This window comes from Myiozetetes cayanensis, unplaced genomic scaffold (assembly GCF_022539395.1).
Source record: "Myiozetetes cayanensis isolate MyiCay16 unplaced genomic scaffold, myiCay2020 scf5-8, whole genome shotgun sequence".
In the NCBI taxonomy this organism is placed as follows: Eukaryota; Metazoa; Chordata; class Aves; order Passeriformes; family Tyrannidae; genus Myiozetetes; species Myiozetetes cayanensis.
This window is the reverse complement of record NW_026087742.1, coordinates 67,376,539-67,403,485: the sequence shown is the minus strand read 5'-3', so window position 1 is coordinate 67,403,485 and position 26,947 is coordinate 67,376,539. Positions and strand designations below refer to the sequence as shown.

General features: G+C 35.5%; 1 protein-coding gene across 10 annotated transcripts in view; it reads left to right on the top strand.

The window, feature by feature from the left end:
• The window catches only part of MYCBP2 (MYC binding protein 2), a 173,245-nt gene that overhangs the window by 22,463 nt on the left and 123,835 nt on the right, over positions 1 to 26,947 (top strand). For all 10 annotated transcript variants that reach the window (XM_050333825.1, XM_050333831.1, XM_050333830.1 and 7 more), the window contains exons 2-17: positions 29 to 104; positions 8,359 to 8,574; positions 11,523 to 11,676; positions 13,533 to 13,729; positions 13,951 to 14,193; positions 14,460 to 14,531; positions 15,735 to 15,831; positions 18,658 to 18,731; positions 19,900 to 20,038; positions 20,807 to 20,883; positions 21,505 to 21,709; positions 22,696 to 22,860; positions 23,558 to 23,716; positions 24,200 to 24,404; positions 25,091 to 25,236; positions 25,972 to 26,073. In XM_050333825.1, coding sequence (XP_050189782.1) covers positions 29 to 104; positions 8,359 to 8,574; positions 11,523 to 11,676; positions 13,533 to 13,729; positions 13,951 to 14,193; positions 14,460 to 14,531; positions 15,735 to 15,831; positions 18,658 to 18,731; positions 19,900 to 20,038; positions 20,807 to 20,883; positions 21,505 to 21,709; positions 22,696 to 22,860; positions 23,558 to 23,716; positions 24,200 to 24,404; positions 25,091 to 25,236; positions 25,972 to 26,073 — 2,327 coding nt within the window. The remainder of the gene's footprint in view (positions 1 to 28; positions 105 to 8,358; positions 8,575 to 11,522; positions 11,677 to 13,532; positions 13,730 to 13,950; positions 14,194 to 14,459; positions 14,532 to 15,734; positions 15,832 to 18,657; positions 18,732 to 19,899; positions 20,039 to 20,806; positions 20,884 to 21,504; positions 21,710 to 22,695; positions 22,861 to 23,557; positions 23,717 to 24,199; positions 24,405 to 25,090; positions 25,237 to 25,971; positions 26,074 to 26,947) is intronic.

Sequence of the window (26,947 nt, the reverse complement as noted above, 5' to 3'; positions counted from 1 at the left end):
TTCTTATTGCTCTTCCATTCTTTTTCAGAAGTAAGAAACTTTTTAGCAAGAAAAAATTGAAAAGAAAACAGAAGACTAAATTGAAAGTAAAAACACGCAACAAGGTAAGTCTGTAACTAAATTGACAAAGTTCTGACTCAAATGGCAGTAACTTCAATTGAGAGAACTACAAGAAAACATAACTGTAACTCATAATCTGTTTGTTTAGATGAGTTAATAATAGGCCACTATTACCTGTTTACTGTATTCTACATGACTATGATACCATTGTTAATGTTGTTCAACTGCTTTTGTTACTAATGTTCAGTATGAAATAATATGAACAGCGTTTTTGGTGCTCCAGTTCCTAAACTCCATGTTGCTAAATATGTTGGCCTTAAAGTTAAATTTTGAGATTTGTGTCTAGCCAACAATTAGAGACTACTGCTGCAAAGATTCGTCCATATTGGCTAAAGGAGAAAGGGAGCATTCAATGTCAAAGGACTCCAAAGTTACCTCTGAAAATTCTTCCATAATGGAAAATGAAATAGATGATATTTATGTGTTTCTATTAATATTTTCTCCCTGTGTAACCCCTGCCTCCATCACTTTAAATGCATGGGAACAGTACAGTGAACTTCATAAAAATGTTTACTTGTTGCAGAGACTAAATTTATGCAGAAGTAACAGCATTTTAAAATACAGCTCTGCTGCATTCTTTCTCTACTAGAGAGCTGTTATTTCTCTATTTAGGCTAGAGTCTTGGAGGGATTTTCATGAAGGCTTGCTGCAGGCTTGAAGACTTCTTCCTTGCAACCAGTAAAGAGAAAGTAGCTCGTTTCTAGAATGGTTCTAAAGGACAGAACTACTGAAATATCCTGTAAAAACACTTTCTAGTCAGCTGAATGCCTTTATAATACAAATTCACTGTAGAACAACTTGGCCATCTTATCCCTATTTGCCACACCTCACTTAGTTACTCTATCTCAAAGCAGATGACTTTGGGAGGGTGAAGCAAACCCTCTATCTATTCATTTGGTATTGACTTTTTGGATACTTACCAGATTATTCTGCTTATCTCAAGTAGTGCAGCTTCAGACTATGGTGTAGAAAGGGCTTATCTTCATTTCTGTTTTCAGCACTGTACAGTGAAATATTTGTGGTCCAAACTGAATTTCTCAGCCCTTACTTCAGTTGCTATGATATTAGAAGTTTTAGTCCTGTTCCCTTCATGATTTTATCAGAGTCACTGTCAGACAAAGACAACCAAATTGGAAATTTGAAGAATTTACAGAATATAGTTAGTCTTTGTGTGTTCTGTCTGATGACAGAAGTTTGTGATTTTAAAATAAGGTAACTCTTCAGCTTTGGTTATTGTTACTATATAAAGGGACCCTTGTCTTTCTGGGTGGTGGTGCCCTGGTTGAACTGCCAAAGTAGGAAGCTAAATCCAGAATGGCTGGTTACAAGCTTAACAGTCAAATGTAGTTCTTGGATTTAGTTGCATTGGATAAATGGAGTGGCAGAATCCCTTCTGAATGGCCAAAGAAGATGTGAATGTATTTAAGGCTAGTTCTTGTCTGTAGTTATAGGTTTGGCACTAACTGATAATCTCTGCATTCTTCCTTATGGAGGGTTGTTCTCAACACTTTTCTTGGATTTGAATCTATTTTCACTTGAAGCATGGAGATGTATCTATCTTTGAAAGGCAAAATGGGCTTTGCATGTCTTTTACAGATACTGTTATTCTAGACAGTCTCTGAGGCAGACCAGGATTGACCAGCAACACACTGGTCTTTTTTCCGAATCACTGAGGTGCAGAAAGGCACTCCAGCTTATTCCTGCGTGATAGCAGGAAGTGGAGTATTTCCTAAAAAAATATAGCTGAAAAGGGGAAGATAAAGCCAACTTCATGTCTTTATCTTATGAAACTTTATTAATTGTCACAGTGACATAGTCTTGGTTTTTGGTTTTGTTTTTTTGTTGTTCCCTTGGTTTTTTGTTGTAGAGTTTTTTGAATTTTTTTTCTCATATACTTTTCAATGCATCCCAATGTTTACCACAGCAGAATGAGCACAGTGATCATTTTTGCACTAGAATGACTGAAAATGGATGTATGTATTGTCAGGAAAATGTGAGCTTCCATTTGGAAGCTTTCTAGTAGAGCATATTGAAAAGCTTATCACTATTGGATATTCTGATCAGGAGAGTTTGTGTGCATCAGTTTATTTTTTCAACAAACAGGGACTTTAAGTCTGAACAGAGATGGGAGCTTTCTCTTAATAAGCTTAGTAGAGGCAGGGAGGGCCTTAAATCAAGAATAAGCTGAAGGTACTCTAAAATTTGTTATTTATATTCTGTGCTTACTGAAAATGATAACTGAGTAACTGAAGAGGAGAGAGCTTTAAAAAAAAAGATTGCTGAGCAATTGGAAGACAATTATTTTTGCCATTTTAGCATTAAATGTTAGAACATTAATTGGTGTTTAGTATAGCCCAGTAGTTTGAGCCTTATTCTGTTTCTAAGCTGGGGTCATTCTGTGATCACTGCTATTTAAACTACTGTTAATGTTGGGTTTGTGGTTTAGTATCTGTTTTTTAAAATACAGGTATAAAAGTTTTCCATGTGGTGCAGTGTGTTTTGGCTTTAGAAATTCAGTGCTAACAAAAGTGTCTTACATAGGAAACAAATACCTGATTATTAGGCACGGGTGTGTAACACCCTGGATTCCAGTCCCTACCTGCCCACCACCCCCCCTTTTTTTTTCATTTGGCAAAAAATTATCACCAGAAAATCATAAGCTGTGTACCTTATTTCTACTTATGGACACTGCTGCTTACCCTCCCTTCCCCGTTTTCACTTTGGATTTTTTTCCCTCTTTGCTATTAGCTGATGAAAGTGCTGTGTAGAACCCTTAGCTGAGAGACTAGATGGAAAACCAGAGTTCACCATCTTCTGTTCTCATAATGTTATTTGAAGAACACTGAAAAATTTGGGGTCCACCAAACACAGATTGTACTTGAAATGATTGACATCCACCTGTTTAGTTTATGCAGAAATTTTACCCTATGACTTTTTGATCTTTATACAAATGAAAGGAATAAAACATTTGGAAAGGGAGGTTCATGTAACAGGCAAATTTATTGAAACCAAATAATTGGATGTATAAGACAGATTGACTGGGATAAGTATTTGTCTCATTAAAAAGTAGCTTCTCAAGTAATTTGGCTGTGTTTTCCATGGCTTTTGTATTTTTTGGTGTTTCAACCTCAAGAGGGCATTGATCTCTAAGAGATCTCTTAACTGTTCAAAGAAGAATTTGTTGAGCTCCTATTCTCTGTGTTATGCACGGGTTAGATCAGATGGTTATTATAGCCTTGCCCATATTTAACAACAGAGTAACTTTCCTCTCCTAGATTATAGTCTATTTTCATCACATTTAAGAATAAACCATTATTATGGCCATCTGATTAAAGAGGAAGAAGATAAGTTGGTCAGAAAATAAGCTATGTATGGATTTCATCCTTTGGGAAAACAATTTCTTTGTGTCTGATACAAGTGTAAAAGAGACCAGAGGATTTTGGTTTTCCTTCTTCCTACCTTGAGTATACTGGAACATTATAAAAGGCTGACTGAGAAGAGCACTTACAAGTTGGTTGCTCTTACTTAATGAACCAAACCTGTGCTGTTTAACCTTTTCTACATAATGTGCCCTTCCATTTATCAGGGACGATATCTTTAGAAGGACAAGTCACACGTCAGGGTGTGGGCATCTATGCTTCATTCTCTCTCTCATTAAGTTAGCCTCCTATCTTCTGGAAAATAAAAAATAACACACAAGAAATCTTAGCTTTATGTATTAAAACTGTGTTCATGAATACTGGGGTTTTTTTAAGCCTTATGATGTATGTTGCATCACGTTTTTTAATTTAAGAAGGTACATTTTCAGTTTATGATGTTACCAAGTGAAACAAGAAGGATGAAGATTTCAGAATGTCCTACTTTCTTACAGCTCATATGAAATATACTGCATCAAAAAGCGTAATTCTGTTTTCCAATCTAGAAGCTCTCTTGTTTTTGAAAGTGCTAGCAATTTCATATTCTGAGAAACACAATGCTCTGGGAGAAAAAAAAGTGTAGAACCTGTAATCTCATCTTCTGCTTAGACAGCCTAGAAACTGGGCTGGTAGTCATTCTTTGTGAGTGCTTTGGATTGAAATATTCCAGTAGCCATGTCCCAAGAAAGGGACATTCAGAAGTGGAGAAAAAGTGATTGTTGCTCTTCACGATATTGATAAGTGTCATGGGAATCTTAATAGTCCTAACACGATTAAAACAAGCTGTAAGAGTGTGTTTCTTTCTTGAAATAATGTATCCTGTAGCTCAAGAGCAATCTGTTTGGATTATTAATAATCCTAGGTCTGTTAAAGTTAATAAATTGCTTTACAGAGTTCTTAGAAGTTAATTTTGGTATAGTTTTTCACTGTTTTCCTTGCCAATGTAGAAGTATTTTGTGCCAACGTGAAATGCAGAATCATTAAGAAAATTATTGTAAATTAAAATAGACTTTATTAGTTTGATATAAAATTACTGAGTGGAGTTCTGTAGGCACAGTTATTGGTTAGATTTTCTTAATTATCTGTTTTACCTCAAAATCTTATTAACCATCAGCAAGATTGTAGCAGGGTGGTAGCATGAGTCTCATATTATCAGGAAAGTTTGTATGACTGTGAAGAATCACAGAATGTGCTGAGTTGGAAGAGGTCCACAAGGATCATCTAGTCCAACCCATAGCTCTGCATAAAACCTTTCTCAGGAGTCACACCACATGCCTGAGAGTATCATCCAAATGCTTCTTGAACTCTGTCAGGCTTGGTGCCCTGACCACTTCCCTGGGGAGCCTGTTCCCGTGCCCAGTGACCCTCTAGGTGAAGAACCTTTTCCTAATATCCAACCTAAACTTCCTCTGACATAACTTCAGGCCATTCCCTCAGGTCCTGTCACTGATCACCACAGAAGAGATCAGTGTCTGCTCCTCCTCTTCCCCTCAAGAGGAAGTTGTAAACTACAATGAGGTCTCCCCTCAGTCTCCTCTTCTCCAAGCTGAAGTTTGTATGACTGTGCAGAAGGCTCTCAATTGTTGCAGAAAAGGAAACTTTCAGTTGATAATGGGATGAACTTAAAGCCCAGTTTTTGTTTAGTGTATCTGACCTCAGTGAAGTTAGCAATCTGTTGTAGTCTGGAAAGGAAAACAGCTTGCTTCATAAGGAAAAAACTGCTGATGTCTGTTTTGAATAATTTTGTTTACCATTGATAAAAGAACAAAAGAAAAAAGAAAAAGCTGTTCACTGAATGAGCATTTGCATTAGAGGGACAAAGTTTTCCTGTTTCGTTGTCTTTTTTAAGAGATATCTATGAAAGTGATGTTTATGCAACCTGCTTATATCTCCCCACTTTTGAACAGATGTTTGTTTTGAAGACCTGGTAACTACAGGTGTTATAGTTAAAGCCTCTCAGACTCCATCATGAATAAATCATTATTATTACCTTATGGTGAAGTTTCAAGGTGATGTTGTGCTGTACTGAAGTCTGAGTGGCAGATTAGTGTATATAACTGTAGTTCATGTACTATTGTAGAAGACTGAAACACTAAACACAAAGATTGAATGATTAAAATGCTTCCTGTTTAAAAGCTAAAGCATTGAGTAAGGGACTTGTTAATAGTTACTGTAAAATACTTGTAAATACATGTAAAGTATAGAGAATAAGGAGTTTATTTCTGAAAATTAGTCAACTTATTATTAGGCAAAGAAAGACACATTGATGTTTTATCTAACACCATAATGTCTAAAATTATCAGTGCTGTTTAAACAATTTGGACAACCTTTTTCAAAAGTGGTTACATGAGCTACAGAACTTAGGCTGTTCTGGAACAAAGGCTAAGCTGAACTGACAAGAAAAAATTGGAATGGAAATTCTTCACAGAAGTGATAATTACAATACATGATACTAACTAGATAAGCAAACTTCAGATAGAGATATTTCAGAGGCTCCAGATATTTTTCTCTTCCTGTAACCGACAGTAAACTAGGAAGTGCATAGTAAATTTAGTAAAGAAGTTTTTTAACCTGTGGAGTTCAACTGAGTTAGCTTTAAAGCTGAAAGCTTAGACTGTGTATTTGCCTTAACAGCAGCTGCAAAAACTCCTGGGGTAATGTATATGGATACTTGGCATACAGAAGAGTCATATGTTATAACCGTTTAGTTTTCTGGTGCCAGATAAATTCTGAAGTATGTAGTAGCTCATTATCATTGGTATTAGTCCAAATCTATTTTGATACAACCTTCTGTGTTGTTCCAGTATCAAAGTGTATCTTGAGTTCTTGCACTGATTAATACTGCTGGATTTCTAACAGGAGCTTTATTATTTCAAAGACATTAATGTTGAACAAGGACTAAACTTATGCTGTCTTTAATCCCTAATGGCATAAGTTCTGTTGTGCTAAAAAAAAAAAAAAAAAAAAACCCTGCCAGACTTCCAGTATGTATGGAGGGAACTTTTTCCAGCTTTTTTTTCCTCCTTCGTTAACTTTGTATTTTTGTGCTTACTGCTGACGCTGGCACAGGTAAGAGAAATTAACACACTGTGTTGGGTAAAATAGGCTGCTGAGGAAAGCACTGACATCTTTGTTTTAGTTTGCTGTAACTTTGTAGTAATAATAGAAAGAAAGGATAGACAAATATATACCAACACATTTAGAATAATAGCGTAGTCAAAAATAAAAGGAAATACGTAAACTATGAAATATTTTGTAATAATGTTGAATTTTTTGGTGTGTTTCAGAACATATGATGTTAAAAGGTCTAGCTTAGAGGCTTATGTTATTTCTAGTATTAATAAAAATAAAAGTACACATAAAAATGTGGTTTTGATGTATAAAATTGTGGCAACTATATTGTAGAAAAATAAATCACCCCATTAAAATTGGCTCCCAATTTTTTTCACTCATCTCTGTTTTTTTCATCATCTTTGCCATCACTCCTCTCTCTGATCTGTTCCAAATCATTGTAATATAATTAACCTCCTGCTAGATGAATGTGGCCATGCACAATATCTATTCTGTGTAATTAAAAGAAAAAGAAAAAAAGCCTCTACTCTCAACAAACCTTGCCCCTTTACACCCCTAAGAATACAGGGAAGAAACCAGAATGAGCTTGTGAAGTTAATCATTACCCTGTCTAATGCTTCTCCAAATTTTGCCTTGCATGTTCAGACAAATTTGTCCTGCCCTCTTAACCTAGGCCTCATGTCCTTACATATTCTTTGTGCCCTCTGTTTATACCTAAGCATTACAGAGAATTGCTTCCTCTCATATGCCTGAAATCTGGTTTTTCATAGCCTCTTTTCCAACCAGCCTAGTCACTGGTAGTACACAACCAAATGGAAAGAATAACCCTACCAGAGGATTAGTTTTTTGTTGTTGTAGGGTTTTATTTTTTTCAAGTCAGTCATACCTCTTGTCCCATCTTACTGTTGCAGAGTGGGAGAGCACAGAGCAGAATTTAAGAAAACCCACAATTTTTGGAAGATGTTTTTTCTTACTATTTTTCCAAGTCTAATGACAGCCTCATGAAGGGCTCTTCTGTGTCTTGGGAGGGGCTGACAGTAATACACTGGTAGTAGATACCAAGGAAAGGGTGGGGTAAGGTAGTTGTAGTTTCTCAGAACAGTTTCCAGACTCTTTGTGGCTCAGAGCTTATGAAAACAGGATGGTGTCCTTTTAAGTCATAGATAGGCCTTGATAGATTTTACTATTTAGTAGGTTGTCCATTAGGTATTCACTGTCTTAAAAATATTATCCATGGCAGTTTTTGAACTTGCCATCAGTTTTCATTTAATGACAAAAAAGGCAGTGGTGTTTTTAATTTCTAATGTATACTTAGCAAACAGGTTAAATACTTAGTATTTACCAATGGGTAAAAAGTAACAACTGGAATAACAAAGAATGCATTTTAAAAATCAATAATAATAATTAAACAACAACTGACCCTTGTTGAGAAGATAAATCCCGAATTCTGCCACTCTTCTGACTGTGGCACAGATTTGGACCATTCTGTAGCCTGAGCTGCTTTCATTTTCAGTCCCCAATGTCCTTGTCACATTATGAGAGGTAGAGACCTAAAGGTAGATGAAACATGTTGAAATTTCTTCCTGCTTCCTGCTTTCCCTGCCTGAAATATAAAATAGTACTTCAACAGGAAAGTTGTCTCCAGTTCGAAAATAATGTTGTCTGTCAAAGTTATTGAGACTGTTGAAATAATTTATATTTAGCAAAGCTTGAAACTTTTAATAAACTAAAAATTAATCTTGTTTTTCAGACTGAAAACCTAGAGAGTACAATAACCATACCAGATATCAGATTACATAGCAATCCTTCAGCTTTTAATGTTTACTGCAATGTCCGCCATTGTGTGTTGGAATGGCAGAAGAAGGAAGCATCTGTATCTTTGGCTTCAAAGAACAGTGTACAGAGTGGGGATTCAGACAGTGATGAAGAAGAGGAATCCAAAGAGCCACCTATTAAACTTCCAAAGGCAAGTAACCAGTACCACTTAAAGCGCACTGTGTATGTCATCTAAGGTTGGTATGTTCTTTGTGGGGAATAAAGAACTGTGTTGTAAACCAATTGCTCAGGAAATTGCTCTAGTTTTAATTTATTTGCAGTCTATCTAGTCCAGAATCATCTTATTTGATGAATTAGGATGATCAGTGGTACCTGCCCAAATCACAGTCAGTTAAATGTCAGATAAACATTCTGCTTGCACTTCTTTATGTGTGTTGGTAATTGAAAACCTATAGCCTCAAAAGTCTACACAAAAATGGTGCAAATAAGGCAGCTCTTACATCTGTCAGAGGCTACTAGCTCACAGTGGTAAAGGGGTGCTTACTCTTGCTTTATTCTCCACAAAGAGTAAATCTTTCTGCTATTGGAAATCACTCGGTGGAGTGTTTTCTAAGATGTTTTGCCAGGTATGCATGTAACTGCAGTAACTGTTAATTATTCTTGTTAACATAGTTGTTTAATCTTTCCCTTTTTTTGGCTTTAGTGCCCTTAATGGCAGATAGTAATGCACATTAAGATTTTGATTCTATAGTTCAACAGTTAGGGTGAGTTTTTGTACTATTTGCTACTTCTGAGCTTATAGTAGGATTAATGGTGGAAATGGTGTATGGGATTTACTGATTTTTTAATTGTCTTCAATTTGCTGATTCACATGTTTTGTACTGTTTAACTTCTGTGCATTTAGTTTTGTTCATTGCTAGCTTACCAATGCTGTGAATCCTGCTTAGTTTGTTATTCTTCTGAGTCCAAAAAGCATATTCAGATTAACTTTCCTTGTTTGTATTTGCTCTAAAACCCGTACGGGCCACCAAAACTGTTGCCTAAGTGGCTGTGGGGAAAAAAGACTCCAAGCCAAATTAGGTAGGAGATAAGATAAGGATACAAAAGTTTTAATGAGCCCCCAGGCTTTCTGGAAGACCCCAACGCGCTCTCCCGAAATACAGATGTCCACAGTTTTTATAATGATTTTCACCCAATCCCGTGGAGCTACCACCCAGGTTCTGCCCCCGCCACGCCTCTTGAGAATTGGGTCTGGGGGCGTTTTGGGACCCCCCCTTCTTCATCTTCGTCTTCCTCAGAGCACGTAATGTCCTTGGAGGCCTTCCAGAATTCTAGGCCTGAAGGTTGTTGGGTCTATGGCTATATCTTGTTCCGTAGGGTTAGGGTGTTCTTCTACAATTCTACCTTGAAAAAGAGACTAAACAGGCTATGGAATTTAGAGAATTGATATGGGAATGGGTAACAGGGGTTTGAGCTGGTGTGTTAAGGGTAAAGGAATAATATGCTGCTACTCTAAAATCTACATTTACTACATAACTACTTCTAAGGTCTACAAAAATAAAAAATTAAAACATCAAAACTCCAAGGTATCAGTATATAAAATATAGATACCTGAGATATTAAGGTGTGTTTTATGAAGCCTTCCCAGTCTCTTGATCTTAGATATTTAAAATCCAAGCCAAAACCTGGTCAGACTTGATAACATCCCAGCAGAATTATCCATTGTTAATTCCTGCTGTAATGGAAGTTCACCAAATGATTTTCTCCACTGCATTATGTTCTCTGCTTCCTCCAACTGCCTCTCCTCCAACTGTCAGCTCCTAGATGAGGTCTTCTGTCTGATGATTGGGAAGCATAAAATAAACCTCTCAGTTTCTCTCAAAGAAAATATAACTGAAAAGAAAGCGAATTTCTAAAAATGTACTACAGGGTATTTTATTTTTTAACCTGCAAGATGATGGTGAGTTTTGGATCCTGGAAAAAACATCTGTGCCATTATTTTGTTGACATTTTTTTCCCCAGTAGGTTCCATGCATGTGTTTCCCCCCAATCCATTGAAGATGTGAAATGTAAGGTGTAATTTGCAGGAAAATTGGTGTTGCACTTTGAAGACTTGATTTGATTATGTTTTTATTCTTCCTCCAAAAATAAAACAGGTGGTAAAATAATTTCTGAAAGACTGGAATCAAAATAAATTGAATGGTAGCAAAATTACAAGGCATCCAGTAGAACTTGTAGCTGACTGTCAGATGTCTTTTAAGCATTAGTGGCAGTTCCATTAACAACATTATTTATTTTCACATTTCAGTCTTTTCCTTAGATTTTACTCAAGAGTGAACCTATATTAAATACTCTAAACAGCTCCTGACCAAAACAGATAGTGAAGTTTTGAAGATATGGTTGCTTATACAAATGAGCTAACCCTGCTTTCTTTTTATTCATCCTCATTGTTATTACATACGGAATTTGAGAAGGAGATCAAAGAGAGCAGTGGAGGGAAGCATAATTATAATCTCAGAATATTCAGGAATTCTAGAAGGGAAAGTTAGGAGTGGCTGTAACAGCACTTTTGCACATGTTCTATTAGTTCGCTTAATGCATGTCTGTGATGAGTACATACGGAGTTTTAGTGACAAACAATTAATCTTTGTTTTTGTCACAATATAAAAACTAATCTCCGAGGCTTTGGAGGGCAAAGTACTAGAGCTGCCAATATCAGCTGTCAAATGTATTGTTATTCAAGTTGTGAAGCCAGGTTGCAAGCCAATTCTAGCTTGCTAGTTCACATTAATGAGCAAGGATAAAGATGTCTGTCAAATAAAGTGTGAACTGGATAGAAATAAGAAGGGCTCAGAGACACAGTTTGTCTTATATTGTGAAAAAAATTTTAAGTTTCCTCATTTTTTCAAGAAACTTATTACTCTGCTTAGATATACTCTTTCATATAATGGCTGCCTTCTGTGTAATATTTGCTGGTACAGTTGATTTTGGTTCTCATTTGAATTACCACTGAATTCTGTATTGCTTTTTTTTTTTTTTTTAACTATCTTGTTCAGTGTACATTGGAATATACCTTTATTGATGAAGATGTAAAAATATTATATTAACAGCTATTCTGAAAAATCTGTACTTCCTTAGATCATCGAAGTTGGACTATGTGAAGTCTTTGAACTGATAAAGGAGACAAGATTTTCTCATCCATCCTTGTGTCTCAGGAGCTTACAAGCCCTACTTAATGTGCTCCAAGGTCAGCAACCAGAAGGCCTGCAATCAGAGCCTCCTGAAGTCCTAGGTAATATCTATCTGTTACTGTTTTTGTATTAGCATACATAAGTTATTGTCTTGGACAGAAGAAAATGGTTTCTAGCAAGTATTTGTGAAATAGTAATATGCTTGTTCTCGACTGACTGACTTGATTCTGGAATGTAAACTCCCTCTGATGCATGTACCCAGTACTTCCTCAGCATTAATCTTTTCTAGAACATGTAAAGGTGCATATGCAGAGTTTCACTGAATCATGCAATTCACTTATCTTACTGAAGCATAAAATATTTGGTGTTATTGGACAGAATATAGTTCTAGAGTGGGCTTCTCTTGCAATCTGCTGTTGTAATCACAGAATCACAGAATGTGCCGAGCTGGAAGGGACCTACAAAGTCAGCGAGTCCAGCTCCTGGCCCTGCACAGACCATCTCCAGGAGTCACACTATGTGCTCGAGAATATTGTCCAAACACTTCTCAAACTCTGTTGGCTTGGTGCTGTGACCAATTCCTTGGGAAGGCTGTTCCAGCATTCAGCCACTCTCTAGATGAATTTCTTTCTGATATCCAACCTGAACCTCCCCTGACACAATTTCAGGACATTGACTCAGGTCCTGTCACTGGTTACCACAGAGAAGAGATCAGTGCCTGCCCCTCCTCTTCCCCTCACGAGGAAGTTTTAAACTGCTATGAGATCTCCCCCCTCAGTCTCCTCCAGGCTAAACACACCAAGTGACCTCAGCTGCTCCTCGTATGGCTTCCCCTCAAGGCCCTTCACCATATTTGTTGCCCTCCTTTGGGCAATCTCTAATGACTTAATATCTTTCTTATACTGAGCTGACCAAAACAGCACACACTATTCAGGGTGAGGCCGCACCAGTGCAGAGAGCTAATCTGTAGCTTAGATATTTAACATTGTAATTTATGTGCTAAGCAGAGTGTAAGAATTTTTCTTTGTATTTCCTCCAGCCATCCAAAAACTTCCCTGAAAATTAATTTTGTTTTTATTGATACTGAAAATATGAGTTGAACTCCTGATGCATTTGCATGCGTGATTGATTATGTCCTTTAAGTTAAAATCCAATTATCTTTTGTTGATTCATAATTTTTACTGGTTTATAGAATCACAGGGAAGGCTAAGTTGTAGCATGTGTTGTTAAAAATAATTTAAAAAATATTTTCAGACTTTGTGTATTTTTACCATATTTTATGACTTAACAGTATTCCATTTCCAAAGACTCATTGTAATTTGCTATAGAAGGCTTTTATTTTTATACTAATGAACAGAGTATTAAAAAGCTTCAAATAATGCTTTTTGATATCTGCCTTCATGATTATTTCTATCTGCTGTCAACAAAATTGAGGTGGATTTCTATTCACACCTGGATTGCTGCAGATGTTCAACCACTAAACATGTATGCTTGAAAAGAGGCATACAATCAAAATAATTTTCAAATTTTGATTTGAAATGCTCATTTCCGTGAAAAGGGTTGTGCTTCAACATGGGTAATGTTCAGAAAAGAGTAGAGAAGTTTGGTCAAGACCTACACATCAGTTTAGTGATGAGGAAGACTGAATAGGCAGGTCAGATAATTCCTGGCTCTTTTCTTATTGATGTGTTCCACTGTGACAGAGGACTTGTAGTTTTTCTTCTTTGACCATGGTGATTATCAAGGCTTGACATTTTCCAACTGAAGAAGAATAAAAAGTTAAAGGTATTTTAGGTCTACTTGATTGTGATGCTTTATTTTCTGTCTGAAATTAGGGCTAAACATAATGGCTGAAGAAAGATGTGTCATGTATTTTCTAAGTTTAATTGCTTATTGACTGTCAGATTGTTTTATATGATTTTGACTTGTCTGTTTAATGGCTGTGTTTTGTCTGCAGAATCCCTGTTCCAGCTGCTTCTGGAAATAACTGTCCGTAGCACGGGAATGAATGACAGTACAGGACAGTCCTTGACAGCACTTTCCTGCGCTTGCCTCTTCAGTTTGGTAGCTGCATGGGGAGAGACAGGAAGAACATTGCAAGCAATCTCTGCAATCCTCACCAATAATGGCAGCCATGCTTGTCAGACTATTCAGGTCTTGCACTAAACCTTCTCTGTTTCTGGGAATTTATGTAAATGAGTACTTCTTGTGAGTTCTGAGAAGATCTGTTGTTTAATTCAGTTAGCCTTTTTCCCCCTCACTGTTTTCAAGATGAGTAGGTATTTCTTTGTCTCTCTTGAGTTGGAGATAGAACAGAAAATACAACATTCAAAAAATAGTCTTGTTTTTCGCTCACTATTTCTTTTATTCTTTAGGTGCCAACCATTTTAAATTCTCTTCAGCGGAGTGTACAGGCAGTTCTGGTGGGCAAAATCCAAATCCAGGACTGGTTCAGTAATGGGATAAAGAAGGCAGCCTTGATGCACAAGTGGCCATTGAAAGAAATATCTGTAGATGAAGATGACCAGTGCCTACTTCAGAGTGATGGTTTTTTCCTCTATCTCTTATGTAAAGATGGACTTTACAAAATTGGCTCTGGATATAGCGGGACAGTGAGGGTAATGTGATTATTTCTCATCTGATGAGTGATAGTTAATAATTTAACTTTTATGATGTCCTGTTCCCATGGAGAGTCTTAAGTAGCTTACTAATGATCACTTTTACAGTTTGTGTTAAGTTTTCTGATGATTTCTATGAGAATTTGACAGCATTTTGCTGGAATTTTCACAGTATGTTGAAGACATTGTTATATAGATGGTAAATTATTATGTATTAAGTTTTCACTCTGGTGTTTGTTAAATGATTGAAGTTTTTTGCTTTTCAGGGCCATATATACAATTCTACATCCCGCATCAAAAACAGAAAAGAAAAAAAGTCTTGGTTAGGCTATGCTCAGGTAGGTGAATACTCAAAATATAAAACATGTGGCCCTCCCCATCCCTCATGAGTAATTTAGGTAGACCTTGGCTTTGAGTAAGGTTACATGGATATTTTATCATTCCTTTGGCTTTAGGTATAAAAACCATGACTTTTTGAATGACTTAAATTGTGGAAGATGGGGAACATCTGATTGTACTGGCATATAGAAGAGAGTAATGAAGTGGTTCTTGTGTTGTCACTGTGAAGACTTCCTCAAAATATGATGGTTTAACACATCAGTTTATGGACTGTACAGTGACTTGATGTCTGCTTTTTGAATGAATGTCAGTGGATGTAAAAATGTGCTGTTGCAACAAAGTAGTGTAAAAAATATTTGAAATATCTGTTTAGGAAAACAAATTGACTTTAAAACATTTGCAGTAAAATAAGGAAATGCTGTTCTCATTGGGGGAGGATTGAGCTTATGTGAACAATAACTAGAGATAATTGTTGATGTTACCGCTGCGGAGTTAACAATATTTGGGTGGTTTATGTTTTTTAGATTTAGTCAGTTTCCAGAATATCAGGCACCTTTTCTTATACCTTTGTTATTCATTATAAAAATCCCTCAAAACATTAAAAAAATTATATTTTTGAGACCTGGGAATTTACTTAATTTTTTAACTAGTGAGCAATTTTTTTGTATATTTACTGTTAACTAGTGATCTCATTGTCCCAGTGTGATTTTAAATATATTCCTTACCATGCTTCTGAAGAGAAATTCTTCATTACAAATACATGTTCTATCACTACACTTATCGTGTATGTGTGTGTATATATATATATATGTACACATATGTGAAATCTGGTTTTATTTAGTGTTAAAACAGATCACCAGAAGGTATACTGGCACAATACAAATGTGTGTGGGTACATTTCTTCTGGAGACTGTTTTATCCGTTTGGAAAGAAGTAGGATTCATGTGGTTTCACATGTTTGGACATTCTGTACGTAGCTATAAATGTCTGTGATGTTTTTTGAGTGCTTGTACAGGTGTATGGAACCCACACAGTGACTATACCGAAAAGATTATCAAAATGAAGCAAATATGACATAAAAGTCTTCCAAAATTTTAAAGCAATACCTAAAATAATGCTTGCAGTTTTTTCCCTTTTAACAATACCTGTTGATGTATTTAAGAATATTTTCATACCAATGTGTATATTTTTACTCTTACCAGGGTTATTTATTATATAGAGATGCGAGTAATCACAGTATGACAGCCGTAAGAATAAACCCTGAAACTTTGGAACAAGACGGTACAGTTGCTTTGCCAGGTAAGACCATCCAGATATGAGAAGTTGGTTATAGCTTACTGTTTGCATGCTATATGTATTTTCAGGCAAGCAGAAGAGAAACTGAGATTTAGAGATCACAGAGATTTCTTTTTTTATTACTTTAGTGCATTGGACCAGCTGCAGTATTTCACTTAGAGGCCTTGCATCCTACTCCAAGTATTGAAAGAATATTGCAACATTTTAGAATGTGTGTTCATCTTAATTTAAAGATGAGCTTAAATTCCTTCTTAAAAATTTTTATTTCTTCCCCATTTGAACTTTGAGCGTTTGGCTCACATATGTCTTTGTTTCCAGGATCTCTTAAAGGTGGGTAGTTATAAACTGTGAACAAAACAGCTTGGTTTTTAATATAAGTAAAAGTGTATCCAGAAAACCAAGGCAGTTAAAGAACACAGATGGACTATACTTCTGATGGTTTGTATTGGTGGTGGGTTTTGCTTTATTTGTTTGGGGATTTATTTTAGGTTTGTTTTTGTTTTGGTGGAGTGTTTTGTTTTGTTGTTGTTTTGTTTCATTTTGTTGGCTTTTTTCAGAGAAGCCTCATAACTTCAGTCTCTATTTAGAGAATGAGGAAGTTCCTGGAACATGCTTTAATGGCCTCCTAGTGGAACACATCTGTTATTAGCCACTCACATAAATAGTAGAAGGACACAAGAATACCTGTTGATCAAACAATTACAGGCTTATTCTATAATCAGAAGAAAGATTTTGTGTTTCATCCTAACATAAATAAGAAATCAATGACTGAATCCTCAGAAAAATTCTCATATGATATTTTTCTTTGAAACGCAAAAAGTAATTTTTGAAATGAATTATGAATGTAGAACCTAATCCAGGCAACTTTCTGCACATCCTTAAAGCTTGAATGTCTGTTTAAGCTGCTCTTGTTCTTTGTGGGGCTGTATTAGAAATTTCTGTGAGAGCATATTCAAGGACCTGACAAAATGACTTTTAGGGTGGTTTTTCAACTTTCTTCATCTCAGGGCAGCTTCTTCAACCAGTAGGGTCCTTTGAGGTCCTTAATAATGTTACCATTTGTAATATTATTATTATTAAGTTCCATGTTACCTGAGAACACTGTACTGTCCTAGTTTTTGCAGATACTCCATTTGCCTTCCATTTTGTACTCTCTTCATTAATTTGATATTTAATGTTGGGCCTGGATGTTAAAGTGATAATTTTTAGGAAGTCTTCTGGAGAACATGTATTTAAAATAAAAAAGCATCCCTGTTCCAGGTTTCCTCTTTCACACATCTACTAAACATATGACCAACCCCCAAAAATGTTTACTGGGAAACTTGCCTCTTCTTGAATGATGCAAGCAATGGGCTAAACAGTATAATATGGACCCACTGGTGGTCAGAATGTGCCATTTCCATGATTGTTCTGCTTGTGTGAGCATGTAATTTTCAGTCATTCAAGGAATCTAAATACTTACCAACTCCCTGTAACCTTTTGAGAAAGATAATTTATATTATTTTTGGAACTTCATGTCAACCTACTGAAATTTCTTTTGTTATATCACTGATATAATTTTGCAGCATAGAGAATTAGTAACGTGAATTGGCTTTGGTTGTTAAATCTGAGATTGTTTTTGGGAGAACAATATTTCAAACTTCAGTGTATCTGCCATTCTCCATCCTGCTTGCTGCATACCCTCTGTGATTCATACCCGGGTCTGCTCTAAGGGGAAGGTTGTCTACTTTAGGTACTTTGCTAAAATATGTGAGAATTACAGAAGGCTATCTAATACATATTTGATTCCTGGTAAGACACTGTATTGGACAGGGCAGTATAGCAGGAAAAAGTAAACAAGTTTGTGGGTTTCTAAATACTGTGGGGTGTCTTCAGCTGTATTATTTTTTAATGCACAGCTAGGTAGCAAAAAAATTGCAAACTTGCTAGTTATGCTCAGAAAATGTGCTTCATTGAACATTATATTTAGTAGTTAAAATGACTGAGATTGGATCTTTGTTCAGGTTATGAACACTTTGGAGTGTGAAGTAGCTATCCTGTAGTATTTTTGGAAGAGGTCTCTTTCCTGTGTGTAATCCATGAGACAAGCACCTTAGAAACCAAGTAACATCAATCTTTTTGTTCATAATTCTGTCAACAGATCAGGAAGGGAAGAAGAAATGGTATTAGAGACATATGTTTAAACTTACAGAGAAAGTGGTCTTTTTTCTCCTAATTTGGGTAGAATTCTCTTCCTACCTTTTTTTCTTGGAATTGGCTGACCTATTTTAAATAAACGTGTGATGTATTCAAGTATATGCTTTATAGTTTTCACCCCTCCCGATTTTCAGTTAATAGTTTAGTGAAATTTTTTAGTGATGGAAAATGAGATAAATTATGGAAAGTTTTATTCCTTTATTTCTGTAGGTTTTATATGCTGGACTGTGGAAACATTTCTTTAAAGATAATGGCCCATATGTATAAAAAAGATCTCTGGGAAAGGACTTAACAGTCTTAGAAAATTAGAATTTAGTTCTGTTAAAACTCACAAGTGAATACTAAATGCTTTATTTTTTTGCCATTAGATATGGGGATGTAACCACTTACATTGCATACACTAGAAAGTTCTGTAATAACTCTTTTAGTAACTAAGGAGCATTATATGGTTTCGGTGAGACAGGAGATCCCAGTGTAAAATATTACATTAGCAGAACAGTTTGATCTCACTTTAGACAAACTAGAACTCTCATAATCTGATCGTAGTAAGAATGCATTAGACAAAAGCAGAGAGAAGTGTGTGTGTGTATGCTAATATAAACTGATGCAGTGCACTTCATTTTCCTCTCACAGATTGTCATACTGAAGGGCAGAATATCCTTTTCACTGATGGAGAATATATTAATCAGATAGCAGCATCTAGAGATGTAAGTTTTGCATATGATGGCTAGACTGTTTTTCTCTCAACTGAATTGTTTTGCTTTAGCATATTTGTAGCTTCCCTTTTCCTTAATGTTTGGCTTTTTCTTTACTAACACAACTAAGGAAGAAATCCATGTAACTAGAAATAATGAGAAACTGCCATATTTGTGCATAAAGAAGCAGTATTTTGGTATTTATTCATAAGATTCTGATTTGTGATGGATTTCTCAGACTTTTTTATTTTTCAGATAAGTTTTAAGAAAAACTTGACTGTTCTTTCGGGGAAAAAAATGTTATACATGGAATAATATCTTTTTAACATGTTATTCTAGAGGATCTCTGTACCATAAGCTTTGTAGAGGTTAATTATAATTTTTTTCCTAAATCAATTTTATGTAATTGCTTTGGAACTTGTTGGGGAATTTCAACCAGTTTTAACAGAAGAGAGTTGAAATATACTACATTCCAAAAGATTTTGTATGAAAATTGCCTGTTGGCCAAAGCTGTGGAAACCCTAAGAAGTGCTTCTACTAGGGTCAAAACCATTGTGATTGTTGTATGTTTTTTAAGCAGACAGTTACTACAGTCTTAGTTCTGAATTGGTTTTTGATACTGAGAAACCTGTAAAAAAGGGATGGGGCAGGGATGGGGTGAGATTGGGTTGTCAAAAGATGCCAGACATACAACTATGAGAAAAGGAGCATTAATCCATTTTCCTCCTAATGGAAGAACTCCATCTGCACTTGTAAACAGAAAATTGTTTTAGCTACTCTCTACAGGAGTCACTCTGCATGCAGAATTTTGGGTTCCAAATCAGGAGAAATTAAGGTCTTAAAATATAGATGTAAATATTTGTGCAAGTAAGATTACTGTTGGGAGTTTCAGAGTTAATTATTTCTACAGCAATTAACTATTTTCATAGTGTTCATAGCATTTTCATAGAACTCAATATATGCTTAAGGTATGTCAGCTACTTATTTCACCTTGTCCTGTTTACCACTTTCTTCTTTTCTCCTCTGTAATGTTATTCTATAATAAATGTTATTTTATCAGTGTTTATCAGTCCCCTGACACTTTACTCTGAAATAGTATTATACTGGTGCACTTATGATTTGAAAAGCAAATTAATGCGTTTATTATGTAGTATAAAGTAGATTTTTGTATTTATTGCAGGATGGCTTTGTAGTGCGAATATTTGCCACAAGTACTGAGCCAGTACTGCAACAGGAATTGCAGCTTAAGCTTGCAAGAAAATGCTTACATGCCTGTGGTATCTCATTGTTTGATCTGGAGAAAGATTTGCACATTATCAGTAAGTCCTCTTCTTTGAAGATTAATAGCAAACCTGGTAATTCAAACAGTAGAGCTGAAACACTGCTCTTCCCTTTGTCTCTTATTACCTACAGGAAGGTATAGCTCCATTATAAACACATGGAGAGAGGTACAAGGGATGTGAAACTGCTTAAGCGTTACTTGACTCAGTCAAATCCATACATGTATTTTAACCACCTTTCTCTCGTAGCACTATCCATGGTTTCCCAATATTTTCCTTTAGTTATATAATAAATATACAGTTTGAAGCTTGGACTTTATAGTAGTCCTTGTATAACATGTAGTTAAGCTGGGAAACTCCTTGCTGTGGGTCAAAGTCAACAAGTGAAAAGACAACTGGATGGATTAATGGAAAAGAAATAGGTTGAAAAATACTTGCATCAGAATTTGAGATGAAGAACTGTTAGTATCTGTAAAAGTATTTTGGAAAAATATCTCTTGACCTTTGCTTTGGGGTATTTTTGCTCTGTTAGGTGTCTGCTTTTGGCTATCAGAACCAAAGCATCCTTGTCTATGTGGACCTTTCAACTGACCAACTGCAGTTGCTCTTATGTGTTATTTTTTCCTCTTTAAGCAACTCTACGAAGTCTAGTTCAGTAAACCTTCTTGTGGCAGCAAAATTTTGTTTCACTTACAGCTTTCTTAGATAATTTGTTATGACAAACTGTCCCTAGCACAGTTGGGTAGGTAACTGGTCTAGAAACTGCCTGATTAAACCATCCACTTAACTTCAGTCTCACTTGCCCAGGTACAGGGTTTGATGAGGAATCAGCTGTCCTTGGTGCTGGAAGAGAGTTTGCACTGATGAAAACTGCTAGTGGAAAGGTACTGAAAATGTTCTCTAAATGAATAGCAAATTGCACCGATAGATTTTTGTGGTTTCTGATTATTATTTTCCATAATTTGTTTTTACCTTTTCAGTATGTTAGAATTAATGTCTTTGACTGTATTTAAATACATTTTTCAGAGCCCACTTTAAAGGCTAAAAGGCAAAAAACATAAACAAATAGTTGGAACCATTCAGAAATCCATGGCTTGAATTTACAGAAATTTCTACTGTCAGTCTTACAGTGAAGGGCTTTGTTTTAGACTTGGGGGGAAAAATTACCCTTTGTCTAGAAATATGTTAGCACCCTTGCAAATTTTACCTTCTCTTAACTTCCCACAAACAGTGTTCAACTCATCTAACCAAACAATTATATAAGGAAACTGACTCTGTGGCTCAGTAGAAAGCACATTTCAAAACAAGGAGATTCGAATCAGAATATTTCCCCCACTAAGTAAAAATATGATGGGTTTAGGATAAAGACATTGAAATAGTGTAAACAAAGTCAGGAAAAGTTGTGTGGTTTGAAATGACAGGATTTTAAAACAATGCAACTTTAAAAGTTATATAAGATTGAACTGCTGTGGCATAACTAAAAATGATGAACTATTTTCTCCTAGATTTATTATACTGGCAAATATCAGAGCCTTGGAATCAAACAAGGTGGCCCTTCAGCTGGCAAATGGGTTGAACTCCCCATCACAAAATCTCCAAAGATTATTCAGTTTTCTGTTGGACATGATGGCTCACATGCTTTACTTGTTGCTGAGGATGGAAGCATATTCTTCACAGGTTCTGCTAGTAAAGGAGAGGATGGTGAATCGAGTATGTATCATCGCTTGCTTGACCAATGGTTGATAAAAGCCTCTTAACCACTTTTTGATTTGAAGAGTTTTAACCTTTTCAAAGAATATGTAAGCATGTCATCTGGGCTGCATTTTACGCCAGCCACAGGTCCTGACAACCAGTGCCACTGCCTCTCCCAGCTACAGAAGTTGATCTCTGTTTTACCACAGTTTGGATTGTGTGGTGGGAGTACTGTTTTACAGTTGTCCTGAGCAAAGGCAGTCATAAGTTTGGTCAAGAGGCCATGCTGTCTGCCTGGGACTTTGAAAAACTGACAAGCTAAATTTTTGCCTCTTCGTTGTTGTTTTATTGAACTTCGGAAATTTTTTTTTTTTTTAACCAACTAATGGAGAGGTACATGGATTAGGAACTGTAGAAGCATGATCTTCTGTACCTTGATCAAACAGCATTCTTTAGACATAAGACATATTAATTTGATCTTCAGACTAATAAATGCCTCTTCAATAAAAAATTAACAAATTTCCTGGTTTTGATCTCTGAAGTTGTATGTTCAGGTTGAATTTTAAGACAAAGATAGCTTTAGGTGCCTTAAAGCTGTGATCTACTCTGATATTAAATTAAACACTTCCTTTTAGGAAACAGGCTGTTCTGTTATGTTGTGGTAGATTAATTAATAATAGTAATAATAATAATTGTTTTGAAATACTTGGAAAATCATTCATGAAAGATATTTATCTAATCATGACTTTGCTTGCCGTTGAATTTTTTAGAGGAACCAGTATAATCCAATAAAAATTAAACTAGGAGATGGTACATATAGTTGGCGGGGGGTTTGTTTGTGGGTTTTTGTTTGGTTGATTTTGTTTGGTTTTTTCCTTTTTTCAGTATCAGTCTGAAAGCTAACTCCTGATTATATGAACAATGTTACTGTGCCTTTGGTTTTGTTGTTGGGAGTGGGTTTTTTTGGTACAATGACTTGTAACTTATTATTTATATATTTAAAGCTAAAAGCAGAAGGCAGTCAAAACCATATAAGCCTAAAAAAATTATTAAAATGGAAGGAAAGATTGTCATATCTACAGCGTGCAATAATGGAAGCAGTTCTGTAATTTCAAAAGATGGAGAACTCTACATGTTTGGAAAAGATGCCATTTACTCTGATAGTACAAGTAAGTTAATATTTGTCTTTTAAATTACTTCTCAACTAGACTAGCTGAAATTAGTGTGGTAGTTTTTAGCCCGTGAAAATGTTGTTTGTCTGTTTCTTACTCATCTAATTGATTTGCCTCTGATTGAGGCCAATATAACAGAAGAGTAGAAAAGGAAGACAAGTTTCCTTGAATTGTGTAAAAATACTTAGCGGTGGTGGTGACAATTACCCAAATTAATGCTTCCACTGTGGAGAAAAAGAAATAAAATCTCTTGCTGTATTAATCTGACACTAGAAGGCCACACAGGGAAAGTCAGAGAAATGAGGCATGTTTTCCTACAAACAAAGTCTACCAGAAACCAGACCTTGTACGTTTCTCTGCTCATAAAGCAGCAGGTAATTGAGTACATGTCAGTCTAAGTAAAATATTAATGAAATAAACTCCAATGGCCTTATGTATCCTTTAGTATTGTTTTTCAGAACAAGTGATTTGCAGCAGGATTAAGTTTGCTTTTGGCTTTTCTTTCTTTGCAGCACAAGTGGCCTAGTCCTAATTCTCCTTTTAATTCTAGCACTTGATTTTTTATATCTGTTAGTTTTCTTCCTTGACAATAATTTCGAAATTGTCTGTATCCTCTAGCAATTTTGTTATATCATTGAGTTTCCTTCTTGGCTAGAAAGTTCAATTTGCCACTCAAGTGTTTTTTGTCTTCCAGGTTTAGTAACAGATTTGAAAGGCCATTTTGTGACTCAAGTAGCCATGGGCAAAGCTCACACCTGTGTGTTAATGAAGAATGGGGAAGTTTGGACATTTGGTGTAAATAATAAAGGACAGTGTGGACGAGACACAGGCTCCATGAGCCAGGGAGGAAAAGGTATGGGACCTAGATTTTTCCTTTTGTTTTGTGTGCTGCAAAATATTCCATGTGAAAACAAAACTAAACATTTTATTATAAAATGTAATTCCAGTACTAATTAAGTAAATACAATATGCTTAAAAAATACAGGCATGAATGCCTTCACTTCAGCTCTCAGGTATTTGGTGTTGTGCACATACTAATAAATGTAGTAATGTTTAAAAAAATTTTAAAAAAACCCAAAACACGAAGAACAGAACTTAATTACTTTTTGTCAATAGAAAAGCTTTTCTTTAAAACGAATGAGTAAACCCAAACCACATCCTCTTTGTCTTGCTATGTGCCAGTGTCTTAGTAAGAAAACAATTTCTACCTTTCCTTGTTTGCATTCAATCTTGAGGTTGTCATTTACTTAAACATGGCATGAATGCAAGTTTACATCTTTCTCCACAGAACTGAATGTTCGAAAACAACTATTTCTTGTTTCAATATCTTAATTAGGTTTTGGAGTTGAGAACATGGCAACAGCGATGGATGAAGACCTGGAGGAGGAACTGGATGAAAAAGATGAGAAATCCATGATGTGTCCTCCAGGCATGCATAAGTGGAAGCTGGAACAGTGTATGGTGTGCACTGTATGTGGGGATTGCACAGGCTATGGAGCTAGCTGTGTTAGTAGTGGGCGTCCTGACAGAGTACCTGGAGGGTAAGCAAATGTGTGGAAATGTGCGTGATGCAGCGTGTTGAGTGGCTAAAGCATGTGTGGAGTGTAAATTGAGTTGATGTATTTTAAACTAAAATTTAAAGTAACATTATAGCTAAAAAGAGTATGTTCTTTTAAAATCAGAAATAGATTAAATTTTTTGTAAATAGCTGGTAATGGCTGTAGGTGATTTAGTTTTAAATACATTTTTTTTACTTTAGCATACAATTCTCTACTAGGAACTGTTGGATATAAGCACCAATATAAATCTGTCTCTTGACAGAGCTGCTGGCTCAGGATAACCTTTCTTCGTTCTTTGATGGAAGTTTTTTATCTTGCTGTTCCAGTTGCTTTTATCTATTACTTCTGAGTTGAGCTGCATGAAGGGCCACTGCTTTACATATCACCATTACTACTTCTCCAGCATTTTGTGTGGTCATTGTTTCCTTGTTCATTTTTTTCACGTGGTATACATTAAATTAAATGAAGAGAAGTTAATGCTGAGAAGTCAATTCAGTGTATGGTCAGCGTACGGTCCTGGCATCATGCAACAGCAGTCCTTTCTGTTTGTCTCTGGAAAACTTACATGTCCCCAGATAGAGCAAACTAATAATGTATGTTTTAATTACCAAGACATCAGTGATGCATGAAAATGAAAGATAGTAATAAAACAACTCTGTTTGCTGCAGAATCTGTGGTTGTGGCTCAGGTGAGTCAGGCTGTGCCGTATGTGGGTGCTGCAAGGCATGTGCTAGAGAACTGGATGGCCAGGAAGCAAGGCAAAGAGGAATCCTTGATGCTGTAAAGGAGATGATACCTTTAGATCTCTTGCTGGGTAAGTGATACAAAATTAGCAAGATGGCTTTTAATTCTTTCTTACTGCACCTTTTTTTCTCCTCAGTACATTAGTTTACGTACTTTATTATTACAGGGTAATTTTAGTATAGTATTATTAAAACGTATAAAATAGAGCTTGTCGGTCAGATTTATTTGATGGTTATGTATCAAAGTGGGATCATTCTATTATGTGAAATGTTTTAAGCTCACCCTTATTATAGATATCTGTGCCACTTTGTGCCCTGTGCTCTTATGATACTGATGTTGATACTACAAAGTTGTTCTTGTCCTTTTTGGTATGTGAAAATTTTTCTAAAATATTTTTATCAGAACTTGAGCATTCTTAAACCAAAAAAAGGCTAATTCATATGAAACATTTTAGGAATATAAACAATTTTGGGCTGGGTTTAATCATGACACTTTCTGAAACCTTTTAGGGGAGAATTGAAATAACCATGACAACATATAACTTAATAAAGATATGTATATACCTAAGTATTAAGTACTGCTCAGTGATGTTGGAATTGCCAGATTCATGAAAACCAGGAAATTAGGAAATAAAGCCTAAAACTTCTCCAAATTTACTTAAATCCTTTCATTATTGTCAGACCTATGTAAAGAGCAGCTAGTAAGTAGGTTTCAGTTTTCATTTACTTAATAACTTCTGGGGTTTATTGCCATCAAAATAATCTTAAACATAGTTTTACATATTTTATTTTCTTAATCTATTTAGCTGTCCCTGTTCCTGGAGTTAATATTGAAGAACACCTTCAGTTACGACAAGAAGAAAAGCGACAGCGTGTGAATAGGAGACACAGACTGGAAGAGGGAAGAGGTAAGTGACTTCCTGAGAAGAGGCTTGAATAGCTTAAGAAACTTCTCAGTGTGCTAATTAGTACAGTAATCAAACTAAAATCAGATTCTAAATGGCTATCTTATGTTATCTAGCATGCTTTTAGAAAATTGGAAAAAATCTATATGTTTAACAAAGTCTACTCATAAGAATCAGAATTGTAGTAGTGAATAGGATATTATATCGCTTTCACAAGTCAATATATATTTTTTTTGCTATTCCCTACTTGAATAATGGTTTTTTAATATGTAGATTCTGAAATGCTTTTATATGATGAGATGAAAAGTCTGCAAACCTGTTCAGTGCAATTTACCTATATATGAATTATTTAATTACTATAATAAATTATTCAATTTCTGTTATAGTAAGCAAAATTTCTTTTATAAAATTACCTTTTCTATACTTGCATAGCATGAAAATTTTGACACAAACTGAATCAAAAAACAAAATGCTGCCGCTTTTCAAGATTTTCCTATGGATTATCTGCCTTAGTGTTGATTTTCCACACAAACAGTATGTACCTTAACAGGTTTTCAGTACTCTTCTTGTTGTTTTAAGATAGCTCCATGTCTCAATCTGGCAAATAATTAAAGTTGAGAGATCTAGACTGATAGAAACTGTAATATTTTTGTGAAGAATGATGATGAGGTTGGTAAAATTATTGTGTGTTGAGAAGAATAACTACCTATGGGGACATTACAATCTTCAAGTTCCTGCTGTGTTGGTAAATACATTTTGATTCTTCTTCAATGAATTAGATACTGGTTTGATTCAAACACAAAATGCGCCTTGAGATCCACGTTGGTTCCTAGACTCTATGCCACTGAATCTTTTGGTGCAAATTGTATCTTTATTT